At 43.1% G+C, this 15,806-nt stretch overlaps 1 protein-coding gene across 1 annotated transcript in view; it reads left to right on the top strand.

Annotated features, from left to right (window-relative positions):
* Window positions 1–14,373, top strand: part of loxhd1a (lipoxygenase homology PLAT domains 1a) — a 45,861-nt gene extending 31,488 nt beyond the window's left edge. The window contains exons 37-43 of the mRNA XM_029253074.1: window positions 3,581–3,698; window positions 6,846–7,023; window positions 11,339–11,524; window positions 12,609–12,779; window positions 13,090–13,228; window positions 13,472–13,627; window positions 13,893–14,373. Coding sequence (XP_029108907.1) covers window positions 3,581–3,698; window positions 6,846–7,023; window positions 11,339–11,524; window positions 12,609–12,779; window positions 13,090–13,228; window positions 13,472–13,627; window positions 13,893–14,373 — 1,429 coding nt within the window. The remainder of the gene's footprint in view (window positions 1–3,580; window positions 3,699–6,845; window positions 7,024–11,338; window positions 11,525–12,608; window positions 12,780–13,089; window positions 13,229–13,471; window positions 13,628–13,892) is intronic.
* The last annotated feature ends 1,433 nt before the right edge of the window (window positions 14,374–15,806 follow it).

The raw sequence follows: 15,806 nt of genomic DNA, 5'->3' as shown, positions 1-15,806 counted from the left end.
CGGAAAAGGGTCACCAGGACCTACCCCTGAAGCCAGGGCTGAGGGTAGTGCTCCTAGGTGAGCACCTGGTGGCCAGGCAGCCCACGTAACCCGGCCGGGCTCAGCCTGAAAAGGCAACGTAGCGGGGCCATGTGGGCCCACCATCAGCAAGGTCCAGCATGGGGGTCTGATGCAATGCCTTTCAAGCAGCAGGAGGGGCAGGGTGGCACATAGCGTCATGGACCCTCACAGCTGAAACTGGCTCTTGGGACATGAAATGTAGCCTCACTGGGGGTGAAGGAGCCAGAACTGGTGCAGGAGGGTGAGAGATACCAACTAGGCATAGTTGGGCTCACCTCCACTCACAGTGTTGGCTCTGGAACCAAACTCCTCAATAGGGGGTGGTCTCTCTTCTACTCAGGAGTTGCACAGGGTGACAGGCACCGGGTGGGTGTGGGGATACTCACAAGCCCCCGCTGGCTGCCATACAGTTGGAGTTTATCCTGGTGGATGAGATGGTAAACTCAATGCGACTGAAGGTCACAGAGAAGAAAATTCTGACTGTTGTGTATGCTCATGCGCAGCAGTTCAGAGTATTCAACCTTTTTGGAGAGTGTGGATGGGGTTCTGGATACGGCCCCACCTACAGACTCCGTAGACCTGCTGTGAGACTTCAACGCTCACATTAGCAATGACTGAGAAATCTGGAGTGGGGTGATTGGGAAAAATGGCTTGTTTGATCTGAAGCCAAATGGTGAAATGTTATTGGACTTCTGTGCTAGCCATGGTTTGTCCATAACAAACACCACATTCGAACACAAGGATGCTCATAAGCAGAGCTCCTTGGGCCAAAGGTCAATGATTGACTTTGTAGTCATTTCATCTGACTTGAGGCCACATGTTCTGGACACCCAGGTGAAGAGAGGTGCTGAGGTGTTAACCCATCACCATGTGGTGGTGAGCTGGATCAGATGGAGGGAAAACTGACAGACAGACCCGATAGACCCAAGCGCACAGTGAGGGTATGCTGGGAATGACTGTCGGAGGACCCTGTCCGGAATGATTTTAATGTCCTCTTCCATGAGAACTTCTCCCATGTCCCAGAGAAGGTAGGGGACATGGAGTCTGAATGGATCCTGTTCAAAACCTCCATTGTGGAAGCAGCCAGGCGCAGTTGTGGCCAAAAGCTTGTTGGTGCCAGTCAAGGCTGCAATCCAAGAACCTGCTGGTGGACACCGATGGTGAGGGAAACCGTGAAGCTGAAGAAGAAGACCTTTAGGGCCTGGTTGGCTCTGGGGACTCCTGACTCAGCAAATAGGTACCAGCAGTCAAAAAGGCGGCAGCAGCTGTGGTTGCAGAAGCAAAATCCGGAGCATGGGAGGAGTTTGAAGAGGCCATGAAAAAAGACTTTCAGTCAGTGTCAAAGAGGTTCTGGAAAACCATCCGGTGTCTCAGAAGGGGTCGGAGGAGCTTCGCTCAAGATGTGCTCAGCAAAAGTGGAGAAACTCCGATCTCAAATGAGGACATTGTCGGGAGGTAGAAGGAGCACTTTGAGGAACTCCTAAACCCAAGAGATATGCCTCCCTTACAGCAGTCAAGGCCAGAGGCTTCCAGGGTATCAGAGTCCATTTTCCTGGTAGAAGTCACTGAGGTAGTTGGAAAGCTCCACAGTGGCAAAGCACCGGGGTGGATGAGATTCACCCGGAACTGCTTAAGGCCCTAGATGTTGTGGGGCTGTCATGACTGACACGCCTCTGTAATGTTGCATGAACCTCGGGGACAGTGCCTTTGGATTGGCAAACTGGGGTGGTGGTCCCTATCTTTAAGAGAGGGGACCAGAGAGTGTGCACCAACTATCAGAGTATCACACTTCTCAGCCTCCCTGGGATAGTTTATGCCAGGGTGCTGGAAAGGAGGTTCAGGCCAACAGTTGAACCTCAGACTGAAGAGGAATAATGCGGATTCCGTCCTGGCCGTAGAACAGCGGACCAGCTTTTTACCCTCTCACAGATAACTGAGGATCCAGTCTACATGTGTTTTGTGGACTTGGAGAAGGCCTATGACCGTGTTCCCCGAGAAATTCTGTGGGAGGTGTTTCGGGAGTATGGGGTGCCGGAGCCACTGCTGTGGGCCATTCGGTCTCTGTACACACGGAGTGAGAGTTCTGTCTGCATGCAGGTGGTCCCCGATTTATGATGGGGTTACGTTTCGTGAAACCCATCGGAAGTTGAAAATATCCTAAGTTGAAAATGCATTTAATACACTTAATACACAGCTCTGCGTGACAGACTGGGAGATGAGGCTCGCTGCCAATGCCCAGCATCGCAAGAGAGTATCACTCTGCTTATCACTTGCTCAGGAAAAAAATCAAAATTCGAAGTATAGTTTCTACTGAATGTCTATTGCCAGCTCACCATCATAAAGTCGAAAAAATCTTGAGTCGAACCATCGTAAATCGGGGACCACCTCTACTTGGCATTAAGTCAAGCCCATTCAGTGTGGGTGCTGGACTCTACCAAGGTTGTGCCTTGTCCCTACTCCTGTTTGTGGTTTTCCTGGACAGGATATCAAGGCACAGCTGAGGTCAGGAGGGCATTCTGTGTGGGGGCCGGAAAGTGATGTCTCTGCTTTTTACGGATGATGTTGTCCTTTTGGCACTGTCACATGGATGCCTCCAGCACGCACTGGAATGGTTTGCAGCCAAGTGTTAAAAAGGTTGGTATGAGGATCAGCACCTCCAAGTCTTAGTCCATGGTTCTCTCATGGAAAAGGATGGCATGCCCCCTTCAGGTAAGGGGAAAGAATTTGGCCCAGGTGGAGGAGTTCAAGTATCTTGGAGTCTTTTTCACGAGTGAGGGGAGAAGGGAGCGTGAGATCGGCTGTAGACTGGGAGCAGCAGCAGCAATAATGCGGTCACTGCACCAGACTGTAGTGGTGAAGAGGGGGCTGAGCCATAAGGCAAAGCTCTCTGTTTACCAATCGGTCTACGTCCGTACCCTTACCTATGGTCATGAACTCTGGGTAATAACCAAAAGAATGAGATACAAGCGGCTGAAATGAGTTTTCTCCGCAGGGTGGTAGGACTTACTTTCTGTGACAGGGTGAGGAGTTCGGCCATCTGGGAGGAACTCAGAGCAGAGCCGCTACTCCTTCACATTGAGAGGAACCAGTTGAGGTGGTTCGGGCATCTGATAAGGATGCCCCCTGGGCGCCTCCCTTTGGAGGTATAGCAGGCACGGCCAACTGGGACGAGGACCCTAGGTCGGCCCAGGACCTGCTGGAGAGATTATATTTCCCAGTTGGCCTGGGAGTAGCTGGGGATCCCCCGGGTTGACCTGGAGGAAGTCGCAAGAGACAGGGACGTCTGGGCTTCTCTGCTCGCCCTACTGCCACCTTGACCCTAGAAGGACTAAGCAGCCTAAAAAAATGGGTGGATGGATGGATGGTACTCATCCATTTTTTGAGAAAATTAACTTGCTAGATTTTAGGTGATTAATTTAGTAAAATTTTGGACTGATCCATTGTTGGAAACGGAATGTGAATTGCTTCAGTCAGGGCATCAATTGCCAGTCACCATGTGGATATTATGTTGTTTTTATAGGTTTGAAAGAGGCCAGGAGGATACATTTAACTTGGAAATTGATGACATTGCTCCACTGAAGAAGATAAGGGTCCGAATAGACGGCTCTGGGAGTCGCCCTGATTGGTTCCTTGATAAGGTTTGTATATTGCATGAACAGAATAATATACAAGATCTATGTTTTAAAATCAGTAAAGATGCAATAAGACATTGGTAGCATTGCAGTTCTGATTTAAGGATCCTGGATTTGGCTGGGATTGGAAAAATTTAATATTGCTGTTCTAAAACATTATGATTCTCAAAAAATTCAGCCCTAAGTTAATGCATTGCATCTGAATCATGTTGAGTAGATGCTATACATGCCATGAGTTGATTCATAGCTCTTGTTGCCAGATAATCTGCTTTATAATGGCACAGTGCAAGCCCTCCATGGTGCCTATTTGTGTAAAATCCCTAACTTGTCAGTTTCGATTAATTACCATGCTACTACAGTCCACTGTCTATGGTTATTATCCTGGTTTAGCAGTCTAATGAAGAGGATATTATTTTGATTAATTTAGCAGTCATGACTCGAATCAATGATTCTCACCCTTGGTATGACCTACACATTTAAGAGCATCAGTGATTATAAATGCAGAAGCAGTGCCAAATGAGGACATTTATGAAATTTGATTCACTGTTATTGAAATCCATAGGCTGTATCCTGGGATTTGGACCACGTGAATATTTTTTTAATATTAATAGATTTATTATTTTTTGAGTGGTGTTCTACACATAAATTATACAATAGATGTATATTTTCTACGTTTCCTTCTCTTATTAGAAACCACAATTTGATGGGTGATTTAATAGAAGCTGATACTCTGAGATGTATAGGAATTTAAATATGTAGAATACCTCTTATTCAGTACTTAAAAAGGCAATTTAAAGAGTGTCTACGGTATATCTAAATATCATAATGTGGTGTTCAGATGCCTATGTTGTAAGCATGTACTGTTATATATTTTAATCAATTTTGATTTGTTGCAAGTACTTTGGGTTCATTTTTATACACACACACACACATTTTCAGAACCGCTTGTCCCGTACAGGGTCACGGGGAACCGGAGCCTACCCGGCAACACAGGGCGTAAGGCCGGAGGGGGAAGGGGACACACCCAGGACGGGACGCCAGTCCATCACAAGGCACCCCAAGCGGGACTCGAACCCCAGACCCACCGGAGAGCAGGACTGCGGTCCAACCCACTGCGCCACCGCACCCCCTTCATTTTTATATTAATAACAAATAGAAGTATACCTGTACTATACTGTAGGTGACCAATGAACAATCCAGGCCAACTCCCCTTGTTCTGCAGGAGTTTCTGATTGCCTTCTGTTAAGGACGTGGTCCACATTCAGACCAAAATCCATACACTGGAAATAAGGAGTGCGCCACAACCAACGGCACCACTAGAGAATTTCTAAAACCATTTCTAACACTAAAAATCCCATGTGTAATTTTTTGATATTTTATTATGATAGCAAGAAATTATATTTTTTTGGATAGTTGAAAGAAAATGACTGATAAAGCATTCCTACTTCTCCATATGAATGTTTCATTTGCATTAAATATTTACTTTTGAGTGAGGACTGCATAGATTTATTAATTCAAACATGAAAGAAAATCCTCTTTCATTCCTGATTATAGGATAACTAGACAGATGGTCCTACGTAAATACTGTCTTTTAGGATGAGGCTGGAGATTGGATTAAGATATCAACCTTTCTAATTAACCATTTGTTTCTGAATTGTCTATCAACTGCCTGTCTCATCAATTCCCAGTAGATATGAGATTAATGGAGCCTCTTGTGATAATCTGCATTGTGCTGGTTTTGAAGCACTGAGCACAAAATTTAACAGCAAACAAACTGAAGCCTACAGTACATGCATGATTTGAAAGCATGAACGTATAAAATAATATTCTGTTTAGCACAAAACTATGTTTAGGTTTGGTCATACATTTTAACGTCTCCAGTCTGCTAAATGTGTAACAGGGTTTAGTTACCAATTTAATGATCTCCCAGCACAATAGAACGCACAATGATGTGTTCATTTAGTGGAATTTGCATAAATTAAGGGGGGTGCGGTGGCGCAGTGGGTTGGACCGGGTGCTGCTCTCCAGTGGGTCGGGGGTTCGAGTCCCACTTGGGATGCCTTGTGATAGAGTGGTGTACTGTCCTGAGTGTGTCCCCTCCCCCTCCAGCCTTGTGCCCTGTGTTTCCAGGTTAGGCTCTGGCTCCCCGCGACCCCGCATGGGACAAGCGGTTCAGGAAAAAGTGCATAAATTAAAAAAAAGGAGAGAAGATATGTTTGTGTAATTTTGTGCATTCTCGTTATTAATTAAGAATATGTTCATAAGAATGAAGAAAATCAAACAAAGAAGTGAGGAAAATCCAATGAGATTCTCATAGCGAGCATAAAGGTGTGATTGGGCACTTACATTTATCTATATCAATATATACAGATAGGGGGGTGCGGTGGCGCAGTGGGTTGGACCGGGTCCTGCTCTCCAGTGGATCGGGGGTTCGAGTCCCACTTGGGGTGCCTTGCGACAGACTGGCGTCCTGTCCTGGGTGTGTCCCCTCCCCCTCCGGCCTTACGCCCTGTGTTGCCGGGTTAGGCTCCGCGACCCCGTATGGGACAAGCGGTTCTGAAAATGTGTGTGTGTGTGTGTGTGTGTGTGTATATATACAGAAACTAGCATTCAAAACCAAGTTTGGGAAAAGATCAAAGTAGGCAAAATCAATGGTCAGAATTAAAGTAAATCTAAATTAATGCTCAGAATTAAAGTAAACATTATTAACAAATATGTATTTATGATTATTTTACATCATTGATGTTGCTTTTTAATCCTTTGGGTTGTCTTCAAGACAGCTTTCCATGTTAATGCTCACATCCAAAATTTTATGGACCATTAAAATTGTGTATAAAGCAATTATAAATATAAATAGGATGGTTACCTAATATTCTGTTACACCTTTTAACCAATTTAATTCCTTGTACTTGTTAAATGCTCTACACTAATTTTTGAAAATTATGGCCCACAGACCTCATTTACCAGAAATGATACCACTTGTATGTTTGTGAACTCCTGAATCTAAGCTCTCTTTATTGTAGTCTCACCATATTTATGATGGAGAAAAGTTGGAAATGAGTCATATTTCACCACAAAGTATAAACTTAAAATCAGATACTTTCAGCTCAGATAACCAAAGAGTGCTGAATGTCAATGACTGTGGTTCTTCAGATCATCATGCGGAATCTGACCACTGAGGAAGTATCTGTGTTTACCTACGAAGAGTGGCTGTCCAAGAACAAAGGCCCGAAGAGAGCCATGGTCTGTGAGATGGCTGCCATCATTGATGACGAGCAGATGGTGGAGAGCACCACCTACATCATCCAGGTCAAGACCAGCGATATCGCAGGTCAGTCCGCAAATCGAAGTGACAAAATGGATAACCTTACCGAAAAAAATCAATGAAGGACTGAAGGCCATGAAGGAATTCAAAAAGTGAATTTGTGTTTAGCGTGCTCAGTCGAAATATTTCACACTTTTTGTCTTGAGTTGCGTCCATGACCTTTTGTATTTTTTTATTTTACTAATGGTATTCGGAAAAAACTAAGGCTGCACTTTGGAGCAAAGCATGGTTTAAAAAAAACGTGGTGATGTTTCTTGTATAAGCTGCAGATGCTGCTGCACACATCAACAGGCCTTTTGTTCTGGCAGTTGCGCTGATATTCAAACGGCTCCCTCGGATATAAAAAGATGCTCTCTGATTTTGACAAGGCAGCGTGATCGCTTACTAGCTGTCTGAAATGGTCCTGTTGGTAAATATTGCACGTGTACAGCATTTGTTGTGGAATGCAGCGTTGTTGAGATAGGGAGAGGTCTCATTTCTGTGTGCATTCGGTGTGCTGTACAAGCTGTACCCAAACTGTGAAACCCGTGGAAGAAGCAGGGTGTACACCTGCTTAATGAGCACAGTCCTTTGGTGGGGTGTTATATCACCTGACAGGTAAGCGGTATGTGAGGGAAGGGTAAAGAATGTATAGTAGAGGGAGACATCCTTCCTTCCCCAGCCCCCATTGAGAGGACACAAATACATATCTCCCACACACAGTCTGAAACCAGTTGTGCCAAGCAGGGTCATGGTGAACCAGAGCCTAACCCAGCAACACAGGGGGGAAGGGACACAACCATGACCGAACACCAGTCCGTCACAAGGCACCCCCAGTGGGCCTCGAACCCCAGACCCGCTAGAGAACAGGACCCGGCCAAAGCCGTCGCACCGCCACGCCACCACACCCGCCTGACTACATATCTAATTTATGTGAAATACACCCCACCCCACTCCCTCCCTGCACAATAAGAAAAAAGAACTGATTGAGTGGTAAGCATGAGTGCTTGTTTTTTTCTGTGAATTGCAGCGCTAATGTTTTCTGTCATTAGTACTGCAGTGCCTGCTTGTGTCTGTTTGTGTAAGACTCGAGGTGCATGTGAGGAGAAAGAGTGTCACGTTGGAATTCTGCTGATGCAATGAAGACATTATTGCTTTTCCCAAACGGGTTAATTAACCACTAAAAATATGTTTGTTTTCGCTCTTCAGCATTAATGTGTGAGTGGCATGTACTGACAGAAGTATATTCATTGGGGTGTTAGACATGTAAATGTTGCATATAACCAATGTATTTAAGAAGTAGTGAAATAACACACACAAAAATGACCTGGCATCACTCTTTTTACCCAGGAATATATTTTTCACAATATTATTTTCAGAGAGGGTGCGGTGGTGCAGTGGGTTGGACTGGGTTGGACTGGGCTGGACTGGGTCCTGCTCTACGGTGGGTCTGGGGTTCGAGTCCCACTTGGGGTGCCTTGTGATAGAGTGGTGTACTGTCCTGAGTGTGTCCCCTCCCCCTCTGGCCTTGTGCCCTGTGTTTCCAGGTTAGGCTCTGGCTCCCTGCAACCCCATATGGGACAAGGGGTTCAGAAAATGTATGTATGTATATTTTCAAAGGTGACAGTATATGTCATATATTTTATATACAGTAGTATTGGTGCAGGGCTGCGGTGGCGCAGTGGGTTGGACTGGGTCCTGCTCTCTGGTGGGTCTAGGGTTTGAGTCCCGCTTGGGGTGCCTTGCAACGGACTGGCGTCCCGTCCTGGGTGTGTCCCCTCCCCCTCTGGCCTTACGCCCTGTGTTGCCGGGTAGGCTCCGGTTCTCCGTGACCCTGTATGGGACGAGCAGTTCAGAAAGTGTGTGTCTGTAGTATTGGTGCATATAGAATATATTTCTGGAAAATAAATGTTTTAATGACAGACATGGGGACGGGTGGTGGAAAATAATGCCTATTTACAACCTTTTAAAATGTTTTACATTAACTTGTATATAATCTTTATGCTTTATGCGTGCTAGCATCGTCATCAAACTATGCAGTCGAAAAGTGCTAGAAACAGAATTCTGGATAATGTTAACAGTTCTTTAACATTTATGAACAACAGACGAAGAACTAGAAATAACACAATTCAAGGGGTAGAGCAAGTCCAGCCTGCCTTTATTAGATAGATGCTTCTGATCCTCCAAGCCCAAGAAAATTGTGGGTTATTTAGACGTTTAAAAGAAGAGACCATCGGAATTAGCATTCTGTTTGCCTCTGGCTGTGGACAACTCTGAGTTTCTCATTACTGGACTGTATCTGAGACACATGCAAATGTGTTCTGTCTGAGAACAGCAGTGGTAAAATAACAATAACAAAGTATGCAAGAAAAAAACAATCAACAAGGGAACATTGCTCAAGACAAAAAAGCAAGGGTCTTTTTAAGATCCCGAATCTATTAAAATTTCAGAAGTTGAAGCACCCAGATGGTCCTTATTATATTTCCAAGGGTACCGTTGTTCAAATGTGAAAAGTGCATTTTATATGGTGGTGGAAAGTAAAGAACACAACAGAGATTACTGTGTTTTATGAGAAAATCGCAAAAAGTGCAATAGCAAGAGGCAAAATTGTCATGGGAAATGCAAGGCTCAACTGAGACTACAAACACTGGTCCCAGGTCCTGCATATTTCATTTAATGAAAGGTGAAATATTTATATATTAATAAATATCTTTGTTTTTACTGCATTCCTGTGCTTGGTGTGTGAGAGCATTTAGATTTCATTTAAAACATGATTTTTTGCTTTATTATTATTTGCAGTTAATTATTCTATAGGACAAGAACAGTGTTCTATGCCCAGTTATGATCATAAATGGACGTTAAACCTCTATATACAGTACCTGCAAATGTAATAATGAAAGGTAAAGGCTTATGTAAAGCACTTCCCTTCACAAAACAACTATTATTCAGTGAATGTTGCTCTTCATCCTGCAACTGACCAAGGTTGGAAAGAGCTGTCAAAATAGAAAATAGCGGCAGTGTCATCACGGTGAGTAGTTTAGGTGCAGTAAAGAAAACGATCAAAAGAACATTACCGAAATAAACTGTTGATAAACCAGTGAGGAACTGAGGGAGATTTATTTATTTACATCAAAACTCCAAAGAGCCTTTGAAGTACTCAGACATCTCCAGAAAATACCTTCTGAAGGTTTTATTATGACATATTTGATTTTAGCAAACTGTAAAAGCAGATTTTGGCAGTTGAGAGTGACTACTTCAGTATGGCACCAGGTATGAAAACCTTTATGACTGCATGAAGGGATCTGCTGCTCTTTCTCTTTCCATGAGTTATGGTTCAATACCAAGTAAATGTGGATCCAGGTACCACAATAGTTACTGCTGCTGCCTTGCACTCAAAGAACCCACGTTCCAATCCCACCTTTCCCAGCAGTACCGTGGATCAAGGTACTTACCCTGAATTGGTACCATAAAATTTACCCACCTGCGTGAATGGCTAAATCGCTGAAAGTTACATTGAAGAACAGAATCAGCTAAATAATTAAATGTAATTACTGAGAATCACTAAACATTCGCTTCAGAGCAGAAGTCCTGTTTCTCAGGGATGCTGCTATAGGTGGTGAAGAGATTCTGACAGCAAACACTGATTTCGGAAGTGGCATGAAAAACATGTATGAGTTTCTTTTCAGTATTTGACCAACATTTTTACACCTGCATTGATGTCAGGCACTCTGGCTCCTGGAAAGCAGTTGATAACGTCAACGGTAGACTCAGCTTCACATGTCCAAGTACGGAGTTGCCAATTATGACAGAATCTGTTTGACAAACAGATGTCGTGCCAGTGTGACATTGTGGAATTATTTTTGCAGAAATGTTCCTTTCAAACGGTGACAACTCCTTGTTGTTGCAGCACTGCTGAGCTCCCAGGAGACACACATTGTGTGCAAGCAGCAACTACTAGGAGAGAACGTGCAAAGTTTCCACTTGCACAACAAAATCTTCCGGATGCTTCCAAACAAAAGTGTAGCACTCATGTTAACAGCGAGGGTACGGGGGTGGGGAAAAGACTGCTCACCTGTTTTAGAAAAATAAGGTGGGGGGGGCAAAATTACATCTTCTTGTAGAGAACACGGAGAGTCCATAGGGATTATGAAGTATTAGAATTACAACATGTCACCTGTATGTGTTGTTTTATTATACAGAATAAAGTCTCTGTGATACAAACTACAACAAAGTAATATTCCCACTGGATTTTGCACAGCTATAGAAAAAGCAAAAATAAAGCACACCATTAGTCTGGTTGCTGGTGTGTGATTGATGAGTTCCTTCACTCGCTCTCGTGCAGGGGCGGGCACAGACGCCAACGTGTTCCTCATCATCTTCGGCGAGAACGGGGACACGGGCAAGATGGCACTGAAGGAATGCAACAAGGCCAACAAGTTTGAGCGCAAGCAGACGGACACCTTCCGATTCCAGGACATCCTCAGCCTGGGGGAGCTCTCCAAGGTTCGGGTGTGGCACGATAACACTGGTGAGATCCTTAGTGACCTTCAGCTCCAGGCTTTTTTTTTTACATGCCGACAATTCAAGCTCACTGCAGCATGAAAGGACTTTGGTTATAGAATTATTAAATATCAGGGTTTCCTTTTATGTAGACATAAAGAAGTCCTGTAATCTGATGTGTGGAAGTGCAAGATTCAATGAAAGAATGGCAGGAGTTTGTCATATGCGCTTTTGCTGCACAGAGATAATGTGACAGATTTTTGCTGATATACACTTGCTGATCATCATATTCTCCACCAAATAAGACAGTGCCAATGTAGACAGTGCCAGCCAGCTGTGGAAGGGTTAAGGCCGTGGCCTTGGAATATCAAAGTCGTTGGTTCTTCGTGCTCTTGATCAAGGTTTTAACCTTGAACTCATCCATCCATTCATTTTCAAAAACCACTTCACCCTTTTCCAACACAGGGTCATAGTGACGTAGATCAAAATCTCAGAAGCATAAGGCAGAAGGTGGGGCACAGCCCGAATGGGATGCCAGGCCATCACAGGTCTTACTGTGAATGAATACAAATTCACAGCTGTACAAATGTGCCAAGTACTGTAAGCTGCCTTGGATAAAAGTGCTAAGCAACACATTCATAAAAACAAAATTTGTTTATAACTCATCTGTTACAGCACACACAGTAGTAATCGTAATAATTTCATATTACCCACAGTAACATAAAAAAATAGTACACAGAAAATTAAAGGTAAGGTTGATGCAATTACGTCTCTGAGTGTTAATAATGACAAATTTTCAATATTAATGTCAGACAGTCCACGTACAGCAGCAATCTGGTACTGTACAGAAAATTTACAAGTGATGTAATCGATAAGGATGCAGCCTTAAAGCCGCCACAAACATTTTACTGCCATTAATCGTTTCTGCACGGGGCTCACCTGTTTTAAGAAGTGGATTCTTTAGTGGGAGAATAGCAGGAAAGTGTGTTGCATTATAGGATGCTTCAGCACTGTCATTCAGACCACCCTACAAGCACGACATGTAATTTGATAAAATGTTGCCAAACAACATCCCTGGGTTAGGAATGGCACCCGCTTGTGTCCGTTTTCAGGTCCGGCCCCAGGCTGGCACCTGGAGTACATTGATGTGAAAGACGAGATCATGGATAAGACGTTCCGCTTCCCGTGTGACCGGTGGCTGGCCAAAAACGACGATGACGGCCAGATCATGCGAGAGTTGCCATGTGCCAACAACAACATCTTGGACCTTAATGAAAAGACAAGTAATTTCCCTCCTCTGGTGTCCAAACTCCTTCATTATGCAGAGATAAGAACACAAATAAGATGCTGTTTCTTAACCTAAAATAAAATGATACTTTGGCAAAAAAGAGTGTATGTGATTACATTGAATACATTCTGTATTCGTGTCCAATTTTTTGTCACCTCTGTCCAAAATGTAGACTCAAATGTACACAATTCATTCTGTGTTATAGCTTAGGCAGAGCAGCATCAAGAAACGGTCCTTCAAACAGTATGTGTTGAATATGAATTTCCAGATACACAGAGAACGGATTCTTGTGTTTCTTGCAACAGAATATGAAATCCTCGTCACAACAGCAGATACAGATGATGCGGAAACTAAGGAAAATGCCTGGATTGCTCTTGAAGGGAAAAAGGGACGTTCAAAGGAATTTGTGATGGAGAATTCCTCAAAGAAAAAGAGGTTTTTGAGGTAATGTTTGTGAGAAGATTTGTCAAAGGTTGTCGCCAAAAAGGCATTTACTGAAAATACACCTTTGAGGAGGTATTTTTTAAAAGTCATAGGATTCTTTGAAGTTTAGTGGAAAAGCAGTTCTGTTATGAAATTACTTCTGTAGATATTAAGTATAGTCAAAAAACCATGAGCTCTTACCATTTTGTATTCCTTTAAATATATATGATCTTATATTGAAGTCCATTTTTGTTATTTTCATAGAGGGAATACTGACAGATTTGAATTCTCCTCAAAAAATGTGGGTGATATTGCTGGAATTTGCCTTGGACACATTCCGAAAGATGGGAAGAAAGTCAAAACGGAGTCGTACTGGCACGTTCAAGAGGTCGTCATCACCGAGAAGGAGTTAGAAAATAAGTGAGTCTATCTATGTATGACAACATACCATTGTGTAAATCCCAAGAGCAGTATCTTTTAATCACATGTATAACGTGCAGGTATGTTTGAGGAATTTGTGCGCTAAACAAATAAACAGATGCCTGTTTTTATAGTTTTTAAACACACTATTGTCTGCTCATTTTTGCTACGTATTACTGAATTTAACAAACAAAAACCTGTGAAATATAGACTGTGCTCATGTATCCATGCTAAATCTTCACGTGTTCTTTTTTCGCTGTGTCAGGTTTATTTTCCGATGCAATGCCTTAATTCCCCTCTCGTCCAAGAGGGACGACTTCATGACCTTCGAGTGTTCCAAGGCTGTCGAGAGCTTTGCCAGCAAAGCCCGTAGCCTGGTGCCCGTCAAGTACGAGATCATCATCATCACCGGTGACGAAAAGTGCGCGGGTACGGACGCCAACGTTTTCATCACCATTTATGGTTCCAATGGGGACTCTGGCCGGCGGCCCCTGCGACAGAAGTTCCGGAACCTTTTTGAGCGAGGCCGCACGGACCGCTTCCTCCTCGAGTTGCTGGATGTTGGAGAGCTCCTGAGGGTCAAGGTGGAGCACGACAACTCAGGCATGAACCCAAGCTGGTTGCTGGACCGTGTGGAGGTGACCAACACGGCCAATGGGGTCACCACTATATTCATGTGTGGGAAGTGGCTGGACACCAAGAAGGCAGATGGACAGATCTACAGAGTGCTTTTCCCAAAATACTGAAGATACCAGTATTCGTGGCTGGTTGTTCCATAAGAACCACATTTTGGAGCTGCTGGTGAAAAAAGACTGTTGATTGCAGAAAATGTACAGTTTTTTTAATACTGCATTGTTTTTTTTGTTTTTTAATGAAGCAATTTTCTCAGGAAAATGACAATAACCGAATTTGCTGTTATGCCTTTCTTAACACTGGCACTTAAAAGGAGATTGTGTTATTATAGCTTACCTCTGTCAATAATTCACTATTGAAATTGGGGCAACGTTATGTCTGCACCTCTTTCTGCTTGCCAAACAAGTCAGAACATCAGAATCTTCCACAGATGGATGTTTTCGCTGATGAAGGGTTTCTCTATACAGCTAATGATGTGTAATTAAAAAGTAAGTAGAAACATTGCATTATTTAGTATCAACTGCTCTCATGTGACATGATAAAGGATGCCAAATGACCAGGTCATCAGTTGCTGGCTATGGGTAAAAGCAAATTAGGCAATATATATATATATATATATGTATATATGTATATATACGCATATATAAAACATGTACATCTGCAAACCCCAGGCAGTTTTGGCTAACCATGTACTACCATAACAGAGAGCCCTCCTGTCAAATCCTCGTCATCCTCAGCATGTACAAAATAGATTTATACATATATTTACAGTCATTCCTCCCAGTGGCTACATGTGAGAGTTTATTCAGCATCAGTCACATCGCTGTACATAGTTTAAAAGCTGCAGGTTCAGATCTCTGTAGAACGTTTGAGCAAATATATTTATTCATTTAGATGATGCTTGTCTCCAAAGCAATCTACAATGTTAAGATACTTAGCTATTTACCCATTTATACAGCTGGGAAATTATTACTGGAGTAATTTAGGGTAAGTACCTTGTCAAGGGTTACTATAGCCAGAATGAAACCTGCGACCATCAGGTGCAAAGGCAGTAGCTCTAACTATTACGCTACCAGCTGTCCTACTTACCCCCAGCTGCTCCAGTAAAATACCAGACTTTACAATTTGGTCAAATATAGTAAGTTGCTTTGGATAACCGCACCAGCTATGCAAGAAAACAGCAGCTGCACTCTCTGTGGTTGCAAAAACATCTTAAACTTTAATTTGTTTATTTTTTATTGATTATTTTATTTTATTATTCACATGGTTTGTACTACATTTATATAAGTTAGCCAAGCTCCACAGATGAGAAATCATATTTGCTGTATTTTTGTATTCATCACCATTCTTTCTTGTAAGACATATACCGCATATACCAAACATATTCATGAAAAACTGTTTGGGAAAACTTCTTTAAATTAGGGTATTGTTTCATATTTTCAAATCTGCATTTTTCTCCTTTTGGTGAAAGAAATTTTTCATTTAAAGAAAGGACAGTGATGCTTTCCTACCTCAAAATGTTTCACCACCCTTTTTTTCAGTTGTG

This window comes from Scleropages formosus, chromosome 6 (genome assembly GCF_900964775.1).
Source record: "Scleropages formosus chromosome 6, fSclFor1.1, whole genome shotgun sequence".
Lineage (NCBI taxonomy): Eukaryota > Metazoa > Chordata > Actinopteri > Osteoglossiformes > Osteoglossidae > Scleropages > Scleropages formosus.
The sequence above is the reverse complement of the archived record's forward strand: the minus strand, read 5'-3'. Positions and strand labels throughout refer to the sequence as shown.